This window comes from Brachypodium distachyon, chromosome 2 (assembly GCF_000005505.3).
Source record: "Brachypodium distachyon strain Bd21 chromosome 2, Brachypodium_distachyon_v3.0, whole genome shotgun sequence".
NCBI classification, from domain to species: Eukaryota; Viridiplantae; Streptophyta; class Magnoliopsida; order Poales; family Poaceae; genus Brachypodium; species Brachypodium distachyon.
The window spans coordinates 3,127,644-3,144,363 of NC_016132.3; the positions used below are offsets into that span (position 1 = coordinate 3,127,644).

At 45.1% G+C, this 16,720-nt stretch overlaps 3 protein-coding genes across 3 annotated transcripts; 1 reads left to right on the forward strand and 2 right to left on the reverse strand.

Annotated features, from left to right (window-relative positions):
* Positions 1-3,941: 3,941 nt before the first annotated feature.
* On the reverse strand, positions 3,942-7,674 carry LOC100846204. The gene is made up of 10 exons (XM_003569286.4): positions 7,410-7,674; positions 7,162-7,292; positions 6,450-6,842; positions 6,264-6,297; positions 5,827-6,030; positions 5,503-5,592; positions 5,049-5,114; positions 4,878-4,969; positions 4,744-4,791; positions 3,942-4,257 (listed from the first exon to the last, which is right to left on the reverse strand). Exons 3-10 carry the CDS (start codon positions 6,791-6,793, stop codon positions 4,140-4,142), a joined length of 996 nt encoding a protein of 331 aa, XP_003569334.1. The 5' UTR covers positions 6,794-6,842; positions 7,162-7,292; positions 7,410-7,674; the 3' UTR covers positions 3,942-4,139.
* A 1,381-nt stretch (positions 7,675-9,055) lies between these two features.
* Positions 9,056-12,813, reverse strand: LOC100822122 (dol-P-Man:Man(5)GlcNAc(2)-PP-Dol alpha-1,3-mannosyltransferase). Its single transcript, XM_003569293.3, has 13 exons — positions 12,510-12,813; positions 12,386-12,420; positions 12,155-12,292; positions 11,988-12,056; positions 11,576-11,733; positions 11,377-11,443; positions 11,250-11,303; positions 10,697-10,785; positions 10,426-10,542; positions 10,223-10,308; positions 10,057-10,135; positions 9,880-9,936; positions 9,056-9,553 (listed from the first exon to the last, which is right to left on the reverse strand). Exons 1-13 carry the CDS (start codon positions 12,646-12,648, stop codon positions 9,370-9,372), a joined length of 1,272 nt encoding a protein of 423 aa, XP_003569341.1. The 5' UTR covers positions 12,649-12,813; the 3' UTR covers positions 9,056-9,369.
* Positions 12,814-14,357: 1,544 nt separating this feature from the next.
* Positions 14,358-16,666, forward strand: LOC100824388 (phosphoenolpyruvate/phosphate translocator 3, chloroplastic). The gene is made up of 9 exons (XM_010232218.3): positions 14,358-14,792; positions 14,914-15,036; positions 15,136-15,288; positions 15,361-15,446; positions 15,582-15,666; positions 15,742-15,867; positions 15,970-16,038; positions 16,138-16,267; positions 16,358-16,666. The coding sequence occupies exons 1-9, from the start codon at positions 14,442-14,444 to the stop codon at positions 16,426-16,428; spliced, it is 1,194 nt and encodes a 397-aa protein (XP_010230520.1). The 5' UTR covers positions 14,358-14,441; the 3' UTR covers positions 16,429-16,666.
* Positions 16,667-16,720: the final 54 nt, after the last annotated feature.

Below are 16,720 nucleotides of genomic sequence, written 5' to 3' on the forward strand. Positions count from 1 at the left end.
CAGTCAGTGTGCGCAGCCATAGCGACCATAACGCCCAACCATCAGGTGTGAAGCCTGTGGGTATAGCTCCCGTGAATTAGGCGCTACACATACGCGTGTGGGCATTGGACAGACCATGTTGGATATATGCTTTGCCACGTTGGCGGGGGATAGCGCCCACGGATTAGACGCTGAGATATGGACTATAACGCCCCTATGTTGGGCAGTGAAATAGTTTCGCGCGGAGTTCATTTTGTGATTTAGTTTCGTCGCGTGGTCTATTTTGTCGAAATCAACTCGCTCTACCCGTTTCACTGCTAGCTACCAGTACGTTCGTCCGTACGTATGTCTGCAGTAGTGCAGTGCATATAATTCGGCACTTAACTGCGTATACCAGAATGCATGCATGGGACCCTTGCAGGAAACAAAAATGCAGATATGCTGGCTACTGTATATATATGCCCACACTGGCCTGAATATTGGTGCTACTAGCTGCTACTATTGTGTTGTGCGGCGTGTGACTATACGGGGAATCTGATCGCATGAGCAAGAGGCTCTCAATTAATCAGTGTGCACATCTTTTCCTTTTCTGAAGATCTTTTACTGTAAAAGTTTCTAGTACAATGGGTGGTAGATGCCATTCGGCCAGCTTTATTGATTCTCAAACATGATTAGTTACATCGTTTACTAGAAACGGCAAACTAAAATTTAGAGTTGTCGTCCCATAAACAATCGATAAGATTAGATAAAATATTCCTAACCAGTTCATGACCGACCCATTGGCATTCCTAGAATAATGTTCAAACTTGAAAATCTGAAGCCACATGCAACTAGTTGCCGACACGAATTATTTTTCTGTCGGTTTTTTGTTTATTCCTGACAGTTTTGCACCGTCACTAAACTCTGTGATCCTGGTAGTGACTGTTCTTCGTGAGGCATAGCCGATTTTTTTTCTTCAAATAGTCAGTTCTCTTTCTTCTACCCTTTCATTTCTCTCCATTTTCCGCCTTCATGTCACTGCCGTTCTCCTCATTGTCTCTTAGCTATATAAGGATGCAGGTTGGATCCTACTTAATCAACTTCCTAGTTTCTTAAATTTTACTCAAAATTCGAGTTGAAAATTAATTTTGAGAGTGGCCTACAAATGGATATATGCATCCTTGCATCCCTACTCCTGCCCCATCACTCCTCAAACACTGATCTTCTACTATGCGCGGATGACTTCACCACCCCTTTTCCCATCCATAACCCTATAAGTCCGTAAGGCATCCTTCGTGAGATCTTCCATTTCTGCTAAGTATCAACCTTGCTATCCATTGTTAAAGAAAAACATTGCTACTCACTCCGATCCCTAATGTCTTGGATCGGAGGGAGTATCAATTCTCGACGTTCTGGACCCATGTTGTAATTTTGGGAAACTCGCGAGATGGTATGTACGTTCCTAAAACAGGGTTGAAATGTGTTAAAAAAAAACTCAAAAATGATCTATTGACATCCTACTTCAATTGTTGTGTTCAGTTCGTGAGACCGAATTTGCCCACCACGGCCAGCAAAGAAAGCCGTAGCACGAAGAATAGCAAGGGCCACCGTGATTAATTAGGTTGTTACTCCCTCCGATCCTAAATTGTTATCGAAATTTTACATGTATTTATACGCGTTTTAAGAATAGATACATTAATATTGGACAAATTTGAGTCCATATGCAAAATAGGCTAGCCCAGGTAGTCACGTGTCGTGGAGAGGGTGGATGGACCAGTCTTGCTTGCGAGAGAGGCCGGATACGATAGGAGTAATTTTATTGCATCGAAGCCGTCAAGAGGAGCCTGGACTCCGGATTCGCCCAACCCATGCTAGACTCCGGATTCAAACTCCCAAGAGAATCTTTGTCGCTAGCTTGGGAATGGTACTAGTAGGTAGAAAATGCCCGTATGCCCGCCGTTCAGAGATCCTCACGGGGCGGGTGGGAGTGGGAATATGGGGTTAGCAGCACTAGTGCTACACTACTGAAGTCTGAAGCATTGTCCTTGGACGCGGAGCATTCCACAACATTCTTTACAAACTCTCTTCACCTTTCTGAACAGATATGAGAAACATATATGGAGAGATTAATAAAGTTTTTTTTTCTTTCTAAAAGAGAGGAGAACATTCCTAGTGCTCACGTGACATTTGAGTGCCACCATGTTTCCCATATCATGACTCATGAGCTCATAAAAGCATAACCAAGATAGATACAGTAGTTGTAATTCTTTTTTAAACGTGGTGCATGCCGCGCGCACAACGTAGATAAAATTCCAAATCTAAATTCCATCCACACATCGAATAACTAAACAGGAAATTCCAACAGCTCCCTTTCAAAAATAAATAAATAAATAAAATAATCTAACAGCTGATAATCAATTAATTTCAAATTCTGTCCAAAACATCATTATAGACAAACTCAAATTTTGTCTAACATCATTACAGGCAATTTTCTACGAGCAAACTCAAATTTTGTTCGTGAGCATTATGAATCTAAAACATCAATAGACAGGAGTGCCCTGTACCAATTTAATTGTCTTCTAAAAAAGACTAACGTGACTAACACGACCTTTTTAAATTACGGCGCATAATTGAGAGAAATCCAATTTCGCGCCGTGGCCCAAAGCAGGTGCGGCAGCACTGCAACTGGCGTTCTCGTCTGGATTTGGTTGTTCGCCGGCTTGGAAGACCGTGGCAGAGGCCAAAGCCTACGCACCTCGGGATTCGGGAGGCAGGAGCAGCCAAGCTGGGCCCTCTGTGCGCATGTGAGAGACCTTTTCGTACCTCCTGGACAAAAAACGCAAGCTATAATTTTTTTCATTCAATTGTTTTTACGTTTTCGTCCAGTGACTCTTTTTAGTTTTAGAATATTCGTTCTCCTGTTCTGTCAGTGAAACTGTTGCGACTCCTGCGGGCTGCAGACATGCTGAGCGATCATTTTTAGTTTCTTTTGTTTTTGAGGGGAAGCGATTATTTTTAGTTGGGAGTGGGCGGTGGGCCCTAAACTTTCGGCCCAGGTACTGAAGAGGCCCAAGGAAAATGAAAGCGCCCGCCTGCGTACCACCGGCCAGGCAGCATCCAGTGTATACAGTAAACAGGCTTTGACTAAACCCACAATAGTCTAAGAAAAAGGTAATCAGGCCTTCACTTGCTCATACCATATCAAACGCACGTTCTCAAAATAGCGTACCAACCATTTGGAAAAGAGCGTCTCTTGATTTTTTTTTTATATTCAGTTTATTTTTTATCGCAACCAGCAAACTTTTTGTATATTTTTTTAAAAAGAAATTCTATCTCAATTGACGGACTAGATCCGTTCAATTAAGATCTGAATATCATCCCCACTCCCACCTGCTACGTGTTGCCGTTGGATTAAGATCTAACGGTACCACGTCGACACAAGGCTGTGCATTCCCCTCTTCCTGGTGAGGCGAAACACGCCTCGCTCGTTCTGAAACGTCCCGGCACAAGGTTGCAACATGGCTAGACTTTTAAGTTCAATTTTTCTGTACCGATGGTTCCATGGTAAATCCGAAGCAGTTTTAGTTTCCAGTGGGAGACCCACAAATGCGGTACGAAGAATTTGATGACGGGTTGATCACCTGCACAAGAGAAACTAAACCCGAAGCAAGTTCAGTTTCTGTTTTCCGGTAGTCCGGGCCATCGAATTTCATTGCCTGCACAAGAGAAAACTTCTGCTTCGAAACTCAACTTTGGGAATTTAGGTCTGAATTCTGAACTATTTGAATTTAGGTCTGTCCAGGAAGGTTACGAGTCATGGAAATGGGGAAATTGTAGCTCAAGCCCCCACTTGCAGACTTCCTTCATCACTTGCCTGCTTTATTTCTTATTCCACGCCACACCGACTGAATACAGGCAACTACTCATGTAAAAAGCAGGATAGCCACAGAAACTACAACTGAAAATTTAAGGAGAAACTGCAAGGAACAACAGCTGGTTCAAAGAAGCTATGAATCTCAATGCTCTGGGGGGAATATATGCCGTGTCAATTTACAAGGAATTACATGCACATCTCTGAAAGAATGTATGTGCCTACAAAGTAGCAGCAGCTCCATGTAATTTCCAGGACAAGAAAAAAATTGGGAATAAAATGGTAACAGTATGTGTATATCTTTGCTGTTTTACTTCACGTAAGTGTAACTATGCGGAAACCAGCTCTCCAAAAGAGATTGTTTGAGCCTCAGAACTAGGGCGAACAAAGCGTAGCAAGGGAAGTGAAGCAATGCTACCACCAAGTACCTGCATAAGTACAGTTTGTCGAGATCACAGTTTGCGGCAGAAAGTCTACAGGTTAAAATAATACTGGAGAACTATGTTATAGAGCCCTCTAGTTAATAATCTCCGAAATATTCCAGATCAATTGAAGCGAAATGTATGCAAGAACCTAAAAAAACTGATTAGCTAATGTTACGTAGTCTTCTCGATCATCTATGCATGGATCCTTATACCCTAAAGTATCCCAAACAAACAACCATAGTCTGGATATGCGCCCATGGCAATTTGCAAACCAATAGGAAATTTAGCAACAGTGGTCACTCTAACTTAAAAAACAGTACAGTTCATACTTGAAGTATGTGCTCTGCTCGGCCTATTGGGTTTCTACTTTCATCAAACGCCTAGATTTTATACAACAATATTGACTCACTTGTTCAGTATCTGTACATGCAAGAATGTTATTTAAAACGACAATGTCAATGTCAACGCCTTTTGTCAATCGGAGCTTACCATACAGGTGCTCGAGGGAATGTCAAGTCTAGAAATGGGTAAGGCCACCTGAGTAAATTGAATAACATAAACACGTGAAGAAATTTTACTTGATTAAGATTTGATATAAAGGAAATGTAAGTCCAAAGTATTACCATATTGACACATTAGCATGGACGATCCACTGAATACTGACAAAAATACCTGTCCACAGCATGAAATATGCTATTCTAAACCACGGGAAACGCTGCAATTTCAGATTAAACAGTTAATGTAAAGATCAGCTGATCGTGGTATGGATCAATATCCTGGTACAAGACGTTTACCAAGCTATTCAAAGCAGTATCACCAATTATGAAGACAACATTGATTGAATGTGTTCCAATCAGCAACTGCAGTGTGCAACCACAAACAGTTAATACGAAATGGAGCAAAGAGTATGTTAACAAGCCACTGTGAAAATCACCACTAGAAACATCAAAATTTGCAGGACCTACAATCACACGTTGTTATAGCTGTAGTTATACATACTAGCCAAATAACCATGGAACTAAAGCATTCCTATTTAGTCTATGTATTATGATTTTGCAATAATTTTAGAGTAAAAACACAGTACTTAAAGTCAACGATACACTTCAATAGTATTGGTTACTAAACAACTGGCATCGATTCTTCCTATTTCTTCTGACTTACAGATAACTTTTTTTGGCGATCAGACTAACAAATAACTTACAAGATTCCAAAATATACAGTTCTTTAAATTTGTGATCGAATACTCACAAAATTCATGTCATATTGATTGTATGCGAGGAAAGGGTAGAGGATGAACCAGAACACCAGATCCGTAATGATAACAGCACCTGCATTAGTCTGGAAACAAGAATGCAAAAGCTGAGTGGGCAGCAAACCAGGTCGTGCTTTCAGATATCAGAATAGCTAAGAATCTAAAAAAATACAAATAGGTCAAGCAAACTTTCCTACGATCCTATTTGTTTCTTTTCCATCAATCATAATATGTCTACTGTTCAGCAGTTAAACCACATAAATCATGTCAACTCTGTGCTCAAATGTGAAGTGACAGCAAACTTGGGCATGATGAGTTACCTGAAACATGATCTGGAACAGGTAACCCCAAAACCCTGCTATTTCTCGGCCATCATGTGTTTTACTGGAAAAAGATCTTTTGATGGAGTCATCGTATCTACTTTCCCCTGTTGGCGCAATGACATATGAGCCATGATCTGCATCAGATTTATCCGTCTTGCAAGCTAACTGATAACACCCATAAACTGAGAGCACCGAGCCAAGCTAAATATAAAGAAGTTACATGTTAGAGGTATCACAACCTGAGTGCCAGCAAAATAGGCAATGCAAGCACGCACACAGTACAGTACATTTCATGTTATTCACTCATACTATTCCATATTAGCCACTTGTTTAATTTCTGGCAGGGATGCTATTCTCAGTCTCAGATGCAAGTAAGAATAACTGGTGAATAGTGAACACTGCATAATATAAGTTTATTACAGCAATTAACATACCCCAAAATACAAGGTGACAAGCAAGAACGTCCACCTGTCAAATGTACAAACAACCAAAATCAAACATTTTTTTTCTGAATATTACCCCGGTAAGAAGAGAGCACTTGTGCAAGGATGATATCTTTCAGTTGTGATTAGCAAAATATTTAGAGGCGTTATGAGCAAGAAGGATGAAGGCTGGCTTACTGGGTGTAGTATAGGAAGATGGTCCAACCATCAACGATAACATCATAGGTAAGCAGGGAAGCCAAAGCGAAGAACGCTACAAGGCGAAACGCCAGCAGCCAACCAGGATGGATCTGCTCAAGGCATGGTTTCCAGCAATCGTCAAGATACACGACACCAGGTCCGACCCGGGGCGGCCGGGCCTCCTCTCTGTCGACTCCTTCGTCATTGCCGGCCGGTGAACTGGCCCCCTCATACTTCCAGATCAAGAAGCATGCCAGGGCCACGCAGGAGTAGACCCAGGTGGCGCAGAGCAGGAACCTCCAGTTGAGCCAGTAGTCCGGTTCAGTGGTGTCCATGACCATGGCTGGCTGACGGACGGCAATGCTTCAGCGACCGATCGACCCTGCGTCCCTGCAACCAGATTCACAACACAAGTACACAACACATTTTATGCCAGAATTCGATACCATACTTGTGCTTAAGAAAAGAGGCATTTTTTCCCCATCCTTTTCCTTGCCGACAAAGGGAGAGATCAATTATCAACACTTAAAATGTCCTAGGAACAGTGAAAGGAAAAGGGCAATAGTAATCAGGTGGTATCCTGCAACCTGGTAACCCCACAGGGAAAAAAAGGGCGATCCCATCCAATCCGCGCCCACGCAGAAGACAAGAACAATGAACTGCGCGCATCAAGAAAGCATTGGGCAGAGGAAGAGGAGAGAGACCGTACCAGTGATTCGTTGGGTGGGGTGGGGGCAAGAAGCCAAGAACCGCCCTCTCCGTCCCTCCTCTCAGGCGCTCGCGCCACTGCCTTCTCCGAGCTCCCACCTCTCTAGTGTCTACCTAACTCCCCCAACTCTACTGTCAGATCGGGGAGAGAGAAGAGAAAGAGAGAGGGACGCGCATCAGTGTATATTCTACTCCAGCAAGAATCATGAATGTGGACGACAGGATCAGGGGACAAGAAGGATTCTTTACCTACTCGCGGGCGGCGGGGTCACGGCGCTATATCCAATCCCAGAATCTCCGGTCGCCGGCGCCGGCACGGACGAATCCAGAGCGGCCTCTTCCGGACTGGCGGGTTCGGGAGGCCTCTCTCACTGTCTCGCGGCCACAGAAGTCGGCGGCCGTGACGAGGCGAGGAGAGGTGGAACCGTCGAAGCGAGCAAACGAAATGGGAAGCCGGCCGTGTGGAGCCACGTATTCCAGGGCGAGTGCTCCACGCTTCCACGCGGCGAGCGATGTGATCTGGATGCGCGGTGAGACGGGATCGGATTGTGGGGGCACCACACACAGCACCTCTGTCTCTGTCTCTGCCGACTTGTCGTGGCCGCCGTTTGCTTGTGTTGTTTCGTCTTTGCAAACCCAGCAAATTTCCACAAAATAGCTCTTGCTTTATTTGACCCGTCTGTTGGTGCGAGTGCCCGTCTGTTGGTGCGAGTGGCACACGGTTATACTACCTGACACGGATGAGATACGACGAGGGCAAACTAAGTAAAATCTGTTCATTGTTCTCTACTCCGCATCTGATCCGTCCGATTCATAAAAAATGTCGTCAATTTTATACCAAGTACAAATTTTATATTTTTTCCGTCCAACGAAAAATGTCTCAACTTTGTCAAAATTTGGATGTAATTAGATATGACTTAGTGTATAGATGCATGCAAATTTAGTCAGAGTTGAGACATCTTTTGTTGGACGGAGTAGTAGTTTTTTTCGCATGCGAAAGTACACACAAGATATTGTACCAATGATGTAGTTTATAGCATCCATCCATATCATGTCACGTAACTGTCTTACATCACAAAGTTGTTTTAGAGCATGTTGTTTTACATCACAAAGTTGTTTTCCAGCCTCAGGATCACATCACACATGCTGGAATTGGTTCTGCCGGACCCGGACTAGATCAGTCACCCAGTGTAAGGATTGCTTCAGAAATAAGCTCCTCAAATTGCTTTGTTTTTTCTATACATTTGTGTGTGTGATCCATTTGCTTATGGATGTGTCAGTTTTACCATGCTGTTCCCCGCGCCACTGGTAACCACTGGGGTTATCTTATTCCATCGCCAGCAACATGCTCTAGGAAGGGGCCCTCTAGGAAGAAAGGGGCATTAGACAGTGCCATCGTACTTCTGGAGCTCAAAGAACAGCGGCAAAGGCCTCCTCACGGTCCTCTGCAACTGCAAGAGACAGGCCGCAAGCAGCCCTGCTTGGAGCACCTTCCCGAATCCCGCTCCAGACTGATGAGTTGCTCGGCTTGGTACAGTCAAATAGGGATGCCGGAGTTCCTCGTCACTTCTGAGGAAGTGTTGAGCGCAGGCAGCTTGCTGCAGGAGCTATGCCGTGATCGTTGCACAAGCTTACTTACCAGTAAACAGCAACACTGCTTGTGCTGAGCTTGCATCTTATCATAGATACCGGTAACGGCGATGTGAGACGCAAAGACGAAGAGATGAGCTCATACTGGGGATTGGCTGCACCGGCCAAGACAATGAAGTCCATGAAGAAGAAGCAGAGGCAGGAGTTATCCCGTGAAGACACTGGGCTTGAATGGACCGGGTTGGTCAAAGAACAACAAGAATCATCTTAAACTGAGGTCCATCAGAGCTGATGAACATCACAAATCAAGGGACGAAAAGAGACTCCAGATATATATTTCCAGGTCTTTAGAGTCAAGAAGACAGTATAACAACAGCATATTCAGAAACTGTTTTCATCTATTGTTGACAGGCTACACCTGATGTATGTTTTGGTATGACTAGATGTTACTCTAAAAAACTTGGGCTCACAGCAAGAGTGCAGCCATGCTAGAAGACTAAAAATACAGTGTGTCAAAGTACACTCTTTTCAGATTTGGAGAAGACCTTTCTGCTGTTTGTATCCCAGTTTCTATTTACTATTCCTACATCAAAAGATCAAAATATTATGCAGGGAATCCTCACATTGCCTTGCCCAATTTGTTACTGTGTGGCTTGTCCTTTTTATCGACATAGGGGTACTCAGCAGGTGACCTCCATAGGCCAAACAAGATGAGTATGTGCAAGAACAGCAGAAGCAGCGATGAATAGGCAGTAGAAGGATAAATATTCCAGCAGAGCTCCACGCCAACAAACAAAATAATCCTGAGAGCAAGAAGGGTATGGCAAGAGAAGAAACCAAGATGAGTACGAGAAAACAAAGCACCGCTGAAGGAACACATAATCTTCATAAACATAGAACAAAGAACTTCTATTAAAAAATTAACATGACTGCATGATTTGTTCAAACAGCTACCGTGCATCCTTATTACTATAAATTAAGCTGGAAAATGATATAAACATGCACATGAGGCGTGGTGCCTCAGCAAATAGAAGCATTTCTATCAACATGACGGTGGGTGGTTTGTTCAAACAGTTAATAGCATGATATAATATGAGGTGATGACGTAGGAACAGGTGTGGTGCCTTACCTTACTACTGTTGGAAATTGTGTTCTCCACAAAAGAAAAGGCAATGAATAGAAATACCTGCAAGCATTAAAAGAATGAACTTGATTGCCACAGCATTCGCAGGTAATGGACTGCACTTATTCAGAACTGTTTTCTAAACATGTGTGCATGTGGTGGTGATGAAGGTGGAGTACTTACCAAGAATAAAATTGGTAATGTAATGACCGGGCACACACAATGCCAATAAAGTTTCCAACAAACATGACAGTCACAATATCTGAATTCAAGTTGTGATTATCTTGTTAGTCTGGTAAAAAAATCCCAATGCTGTGAACACAAAATTCGAGATTCAAGGACAACATACGCTCCGGCTTGTAGGAAATAAGCTGTTGAATCGATGTAGCATCTCCAAATCTGGAATGCACAAAACGGAACAACCCACCTTCGTGCCTATTAACAAATGAAAGAACCATACCGTTACAGAGAGCAACTATAAGATGATCATATTTCACATGTACATCTTTGCTGCAAGCCTAATAATTGATTATACCCGATATGAATACTCACTTAAACCACTTGTAGTGCGCAAACACCATGAGAGCAGTGAGGTGAAAAAACAATAGCGCGACAGCTAGCTCTTTTGATACAAACAATTTCTCAGGAACAAACTTAAAATTGACAGACCTGAAAAACATAGAACAAGATTGTGTCACAGTTGCACGTATGCAGTAAATAATAAAACTATGAAGCCTAGGATAGGAGTGTAATATATTGGGTGTAATGACAGGCTGAAAGCTCTGAAATGGTTAAAAAAATTCAAGAAGTATTGTGTAAGCACCAGAAATGGATGAAGACACGCCCAAGATCGAAAGCTCTTGAGATGTACTCCACAGGATGTGACAACAAGAATGGGAAACCCAACAAAACCTAGATAAGAAAAGCAAAGTATTAGATACAACGAGAAGATACTTTGGATCCATCTGACCATCTAACTTAATCAGTTTCCAAGCAAATTGGAGGACTATAACAAGTTCACGGCTTCCTCAGGTCCCGAATTATATAATCATTGCCAATTTTTCAGTCTCATATGCTTGAACTGCTGCAGAAACAATTTGCATTTAGCAGAAAGTTTATAAAGAATCAAATTGCCCAAAGGAATTTAACCCTTATGATACATTACTGAGAAGATGCCATTATAATTTGAAGTAAAAAGAAGACCTAGGAACATTCATTTTAACCTTATATAGCAATTTTTAAATATGAACAACTCATGCTGACAAGCTAGAAGGACCTACAAAGCATAGCTTAGATTAGCCTAAATGTGGTTCCCACATGGTGCGAACTGCTAAGAAACTTAAGAATGCAATGGTATGAATTAAAGCAGAATGGACCTGTACTCCTGCAGCTCCTAACAAGGCAAAAACGACTCCTTTGATACTCATGGCCTGCACCAAGAACTTGGTAAGGTAACAGTTTGTACCATAAGAAGATGTAAGGAACAAAGCTACGATGCTGTACCTTCAACATTAGCAGAAACAAAGATGGAGCAAAAAGGAGCACATTCATCTTAACTGAGACAGCTCCACTGCAGGAATAGTGATTTCAACTAAATGTGAGCAACAAGCATGAAGTAATGGTATGCTATCTTGGTACTTTGTAACAAACAAGTATGGATGGAATGATGGACCAAAGCCATACCCATACAGTTCTTAATCACCTGAAAATAATTAGACCGAGGTACCACTTGTGATAGATAATCAAAACCATAGCAGCATGGAGCAACGTCATAGCAATACAATCGTTGAAAAGACGGAGCACAAAGATGGAGTGAATTCGCTTTGATAAGCAAAGCAAACCTAGAGCCCACCAAGGAAGCTGTTGAGGTAATCGAGAAATAGGGAGAGATCAGTATTAGGTGAACAACTGTATAAAAATGTGACTGCTAGAACCCAGGTGATACAGGCAATTTACAAGCTTTATTACTAATAAAGAGCAACAGGATGGTTTTGGCTACCCTTGCAGTAGCATATACAGTTCGTTGAACTTAACAAATTGTTTTTCTACGTTTGGAATTATGAAACTAGAGAAAAAAATCAGGAATACCACATCATCAATTTTCGCACTCATACCACTTCAGACTTGACGTAGAGCAACATAACGAGGCTCAGGTTGACAATGTACAAGACGCCGAACAGAATCTGCAGACACAACATACAACAGAGAGCGCATCGTTAGCACAGCTATGCGCGCCACTGATGCGGTACATAGCAAACAAATTTAGCAGCGAGGACGTGACCTGAGCAGGGAACACTTGGCCGGCGGTGAGGAACTTGATGGCGGAGTAGACGTAGAGGAAGCCGGCCGGGTAGACCAACGGCCCCGTGTCGCCCTCGATCTTGGTGTAGTCCCTCTCCCCCTCCCGAAAAGCATCCACCTTCCACACCAAAACGAACACTCAGACCCCTTATTCGAAATTCTCCATCCCGACAGAGGAGGAAAACGAGCTTAGTATCCAAATTGCAGGTACCTGAGACATGTAGGCGTCCCAATCGATCTTGGTATCTGCTCACGGAAGCGAAAAGCAACAACGGTGAGCTGCGAGCAAGAGATGCCTGCAAGGGAGAAGGGGGGCAAGTGGGGGGTGCGCGAACATGGGACGAAGGCGACGATGAGGGCGACGAGCGCGGCGTCGGCGAGCAGCAGGAAGGCGGCGAAGTAGAGCGGCCTCCGGTCCGCCGGCGTCCCTGGCGCGCTCGCCCCGCGCTCTTTCATCGTCCGCGTCCGCGCCATGCTTGCCGGCGTCCAGGTACAGGCACCGCCCGCAGCAGATCTGGGAAGAGGCGAGCCGATTTTCGCCGGCCGGTGAGGTCAGCAGCTCGTTCGTCGGCTGGCACAACTAACTGCCGCTGCATTGGGCTTGTACGCGGAGGCCGGCTTCTGTTCGGCCCCCGGACCGTTCACGGGCTTCGTGCGGATTAGGCCCATATATATGTCAATAACAACAAAGAAACAAAAAATCCGTGTGGTCTCCGATCGCGCAACCCTTGACCCTTTTCGTGGCGGTCGCCGTCGAGAGCAGCAGCGGTGCTCCATTTCGGGCAGCCATTAGCTTCCACTTTGTTTGCTTTTACCTTTTGGCTTTGGCTGCCACAGCATCTTATTCTTATCTCATGGATGGCATGGGTCGCGTTGCTAAACAAGAACGAACAAAACAGAAGAAGGGCCATGAACGTTGGTGGGCTTTGCAAGGTCACCAGCTATGGTCCACAAATATGGAGACTCCACGTTCTCAAAAAAAAAAGGAGACTCCACCGCCGGTCGCCGTCGAGCATGCACGCATCATTCTCCACAAATTTAACTCCTCCGTTCGCCGATCGATACATCGATCATCGGTTTCCATCTGCGTTTGCTTTCGGTTTGGCAACCCCCATCACCACCTTATGTATTCTTATTCCTATCTCCATGGCCGCGGCTTTCTTTTCTTTATCATCTCGTTTAATGACTTCTCCTTCCATTACATCCAACGGCATAAAGCAGAGAGACAACTCAGACAAGCTCTCTTTCTTCCCGCTGCAATTATCTCTGCTGCACGTCACCTGTGACGTCGGTCGATCAAGCCTAAAATCCCGAAGGTGCGTCCTGAAACAAGTGACGTGGATTTGTATAGTACTCCGTCCGTTTGTGTATATAAGGCTTCTATTGAAATTTGTGTCATACTTTGACTAACAATTATTCACCCATTATATTTAATACTCTAACAGTATATTTTTTGTGCCGCAATGATCTCGTATTACCAATGTAATTTTTGGTCAAAGTTTGACATAAAATTCCACGTGGGTCTTATAAATCAAATGGAGGGTGTACAAAATTTGAATCCTTAAGATTTTTTCCCGTGCTTGGTCGTTTACTTTGTAATAGAATCGAATTCTATGGAATTTTTTCCTAAAGATTCTATTGCACTACATTTCATATATAAACAATTTCATCCACTCCAACATCTTTTTAATATTCCTTTGTTTTTGCTATGTTCGACCAAACAAATATTTGGTCCAACCACAATCTCGTGGGATTCAAATGGATACGACATCACAATCCTGTAATTTTTCTATCCTGCGAACAAAAAAAACTTTCCAAAGAAACGTACATGCTCCGCAGGAATTTCACAGGAAAATTTGCCTAGTCACCCTGCAGACGTCGAGAAACATTTCTGCGTGAGACTGGAGTTTTCAATGAATTGAAATCAATCACTAGGCGCTACTCTCTCTACAAACAAAAAGCAGCGTCACTTTGGTAGAGACCAGCACGAAGAGAGGGTGTTCAAACCTAATTGGCGTTCATGCAGCCCCGGCCGCCCTCACTTTCCTCGCTACTGCGGTCTTACATGGGGCTGCTTAAAGAAAAGAAACCTGGAGCAAGGCGACGACGAATCTGTACGGGATCCCGGCAAGATTCAACCAGCTTCCCCGCTGTAACGTCGCTATAACTCCCGTCCTATATATTTTGTGCAAAGGGCCCCAACAAGCACGAGCGAATCCATCGCACACACACAAGAGACAACAGGAGAAACCCGGCAAGCGAGCTAGATGCAGCGGGCGGCCGCCTCGCTCTCGTCCTCGCGCGCCGCGGCCTGGGCGGCGGCCGCCTCTTCGCGCCATGCCGCCGGCGCCTCCTGCTCCGCCGCCGCTGGCCGCCGCGAGAACACCATGGCCCCGCCGCCTCTCCGGATTCTCCGCGGCCAGCAACTGCTCCCCCTCCTGCCGCTGCTTTCGGGGAACAGGGCCCGGCGCGCGGTCACCGCGAGCGCTGCTGCTGCGGCGGAGCTCCCGGCGGGGGACGACGCGGCCGCGGGCGGCATTGCGGGCGCGGTGGAGCTCGGCGCCATGATCGTCGCCTGGTACCTCCTCAATATCTACTTCAACATCTACAACAAGCTGGTCCGCCATTTTTTTACTAGAATCCTCCCTCGGCCGCCTCCCCTGTTCTTCGCCATCCCCCTTGTGCTCGATCGGTCAATCAATCAAATGAATGAATGAATCCGCTTTGCAATGGTCGCAGGTCCTCCAGGCATTGCCGTTCCCCTACACCATGACGGCCTTCCAGCTCGGCTTCGGCTCCCTCGTCATCTTCTTCATGTGGGCCGCCAGGCTCCACCCGGCGCCCAAGCTCTCCGCCGCACAGGTCAGTCAGGGCCATGGCTTGCTGATCATAATTCTTTCCGCCAAACTGAAAGCTTTCTCTCTTTTGCCCGGCAAACTGAATCTTGTCTTGTCGTCTCAGCTGGCGAGGATCGCGCCGCTGGCCGCGGGGCACATGCTGGGCACGGTGTTCACCAACATGAGCCTGGGCAAGGTGGCTGTCTCCTTCACGCACACCGTCAAGGCCTCCGAGCCCTTCTTCACCGTCCTGCTCTCCGCCTTCTTCCTCGGCGAGGTGGTTCTTCCGGACTCGTCCTTCATATTTCATCTCCCTCCTCAACTGAACTGAACTGAAAACTTACTACAGACGCCTTCGCTGCTGGTGCTGGGCTCCCTGGTGCCGATCGTCGGCGGCGTCGCCCTGGCATCTTTGACCGAGGTTTCTTTCAACTGGTCTGTCCTTGGCATCTTTGATCCTCTCCTCTACCCCCTCATTGGAGAATAAATCTTATCACAAATGATTACATTCCTTTTTGCACCCAAATAATTGGAGGAATCTTGTTGTCTTGTCGCTTTCGGTGGAAGCAGGGTCGGGTTCTGGAGCGCCATGGCGTCGAATCTGCTCAACCAGACAAGGAACGTCCTCAGCAAGCGGCTCCTCGGCGGCCAACAGGTGATTGTTTCTTCTTCGCCATGATTTTTAACATTCTTCGTAGCCGCTGATTAAGATTTGCTCCTTTGCTTTCAGGAGGAGGAATCCATGGACGACATAAACCTCTTCTCCGTCATCACCGTGCTGTCCTTCCTCATGTCCTGCCCCCTGATGCTGCTCGCGGAAGGGGTCAAGTTCTCCCCAGCTTACCTCCAGAGCACCGTAAGCATCTGCAAAATTTACACAGCTCCTAAATCCTAATGAAACAAAAACAAAGTTAACAAATCAATCGCGTGCAATCTCTTTCTTTTGCTTGGCGTGTAGGGCCTGAACCTCCCGGAGCTCTGCGTGAGGGCAGCGCTGGCCGGCCTCTGCTTCCATGGTTACCAGAAGGTGAGCACAGCGGCTCCCCAGTGAAATTTTGAGAATTTTTCACCTATTGGAAAGTTTAAATTGTGAATCCTTGTGGCCTGTTGTGGTTGGCGATGGCAGATCTCGTACATGATCCTAGCGAGAGTGTCTCCCGTGACGCACTCTGTCGCCAACTGCGTGAAGCGCGTGGTGGTCATCGTGTCGTCTGTTCTCTTCTTCAGGACTCCCATCTCGGCTGTCAACGCACTGGGTAAAAATCATAATTTAAAGAGCTAGACAAAATTGCCTGTTTTCTCTTTTACTTGACCAATGTCATCTTGGATTGTTCTTCGTCCTGCAGGAACTGGCGCGGCATTAGGGGGAGTTTACCTCTACTCTAGGCTGAAGAAAAGTAAACCCAAGAGTATATGAAGATTGACCTCAGTTTACACTTTACAGTAGTTGTTTCCAAACACGAGATTTTGTGGCAGAGAAGATTAGGTCCAGATATTGACAGGAAATGTACGTACTACTTGCCAGTTGCCGCCCCCAGTTGTACACTCGTACTACAGGCTACAGCAGTTTCTTAACGTGATAGCAAGAACATTTTATTTTCGGTCTGAAAAATTGTAGCATCCTCCTGGAATAATCAAATGAGAGATGCATCATCTATGTGTAAAATTCAGAATCTTTGCTGAGACAACTTGCAGCAGCAGAGCTGCAG

Excerpts from the sequence above, each read along its gene's own strand:
- LOC100846204 (XM_003569286.4), bottom strand. The coding sequence starts at position 6,793 with ATGGTCATGGACACCACTGAACCGGACTACTGGCTCAACTGGAGGTTC. Across the intron at positions 4,970-5,048 it reads ATACTGCTTTGAATAGCTTG|CGTTTCCCGTGGTTTAGAAT; the intron begins GTAAACGTCTTG and ends CTGAAATTGCAG. Across the intron at positions 4,792-4,877 it reads CATGCTAATGTGTCAATATG|GTGGCCTTACCCATTTCTAG; the intron begins GTAATACTTTGG and ends CAATTTACTCAG.
- LOC100822122 (XM_003569293.3), bottom strand. The coding sequence starts at position 12,648 with ATGGCGCGGACGCGGACGATGAAAGAGCGCGGGGCGAGCGCGCCAGGG. Across the intron at positions 12,057-12,154 it reads GCCAAGTGTTCCCTGCTCAG|ATTCTGTTCGGCGTCTTGTA; the intron begins GTCACGTCCTCG and ends TTGTGTCTGCAG. Across the intron at positions 11,734-11,987 it reads TCTACGTCAAGTCTGAAGTG|CTTCCTTGGTGGGCTCTAGG; the intron begins GTATGAGTGCGA and ends TTACCTCAACAG.
- LOC100824388 (XM_010232218.3), top strand. The coding sequence starts at position 14,442 with ATGCAGCGGGCGGCCGCCTCGCTCTCGTCCTCGCGCGCCGCGGCCTGG. Across the intron at positions 14,793-14,913 it reads TCAACATCTACAACAAGCTG|GTCCTCCAGGCATTGCCGTT; the intron begins GTCCGCCATTTT and ends CAATGGTCGCAG. Across the intron at positions 15,667-15,741 it reads GGCTCCTCGGCGGCCAACAG|GAGGAGGAATCCATGGACGA; the intron begins GTGATTGTTTCT and ends CTTTGCTTTCAG.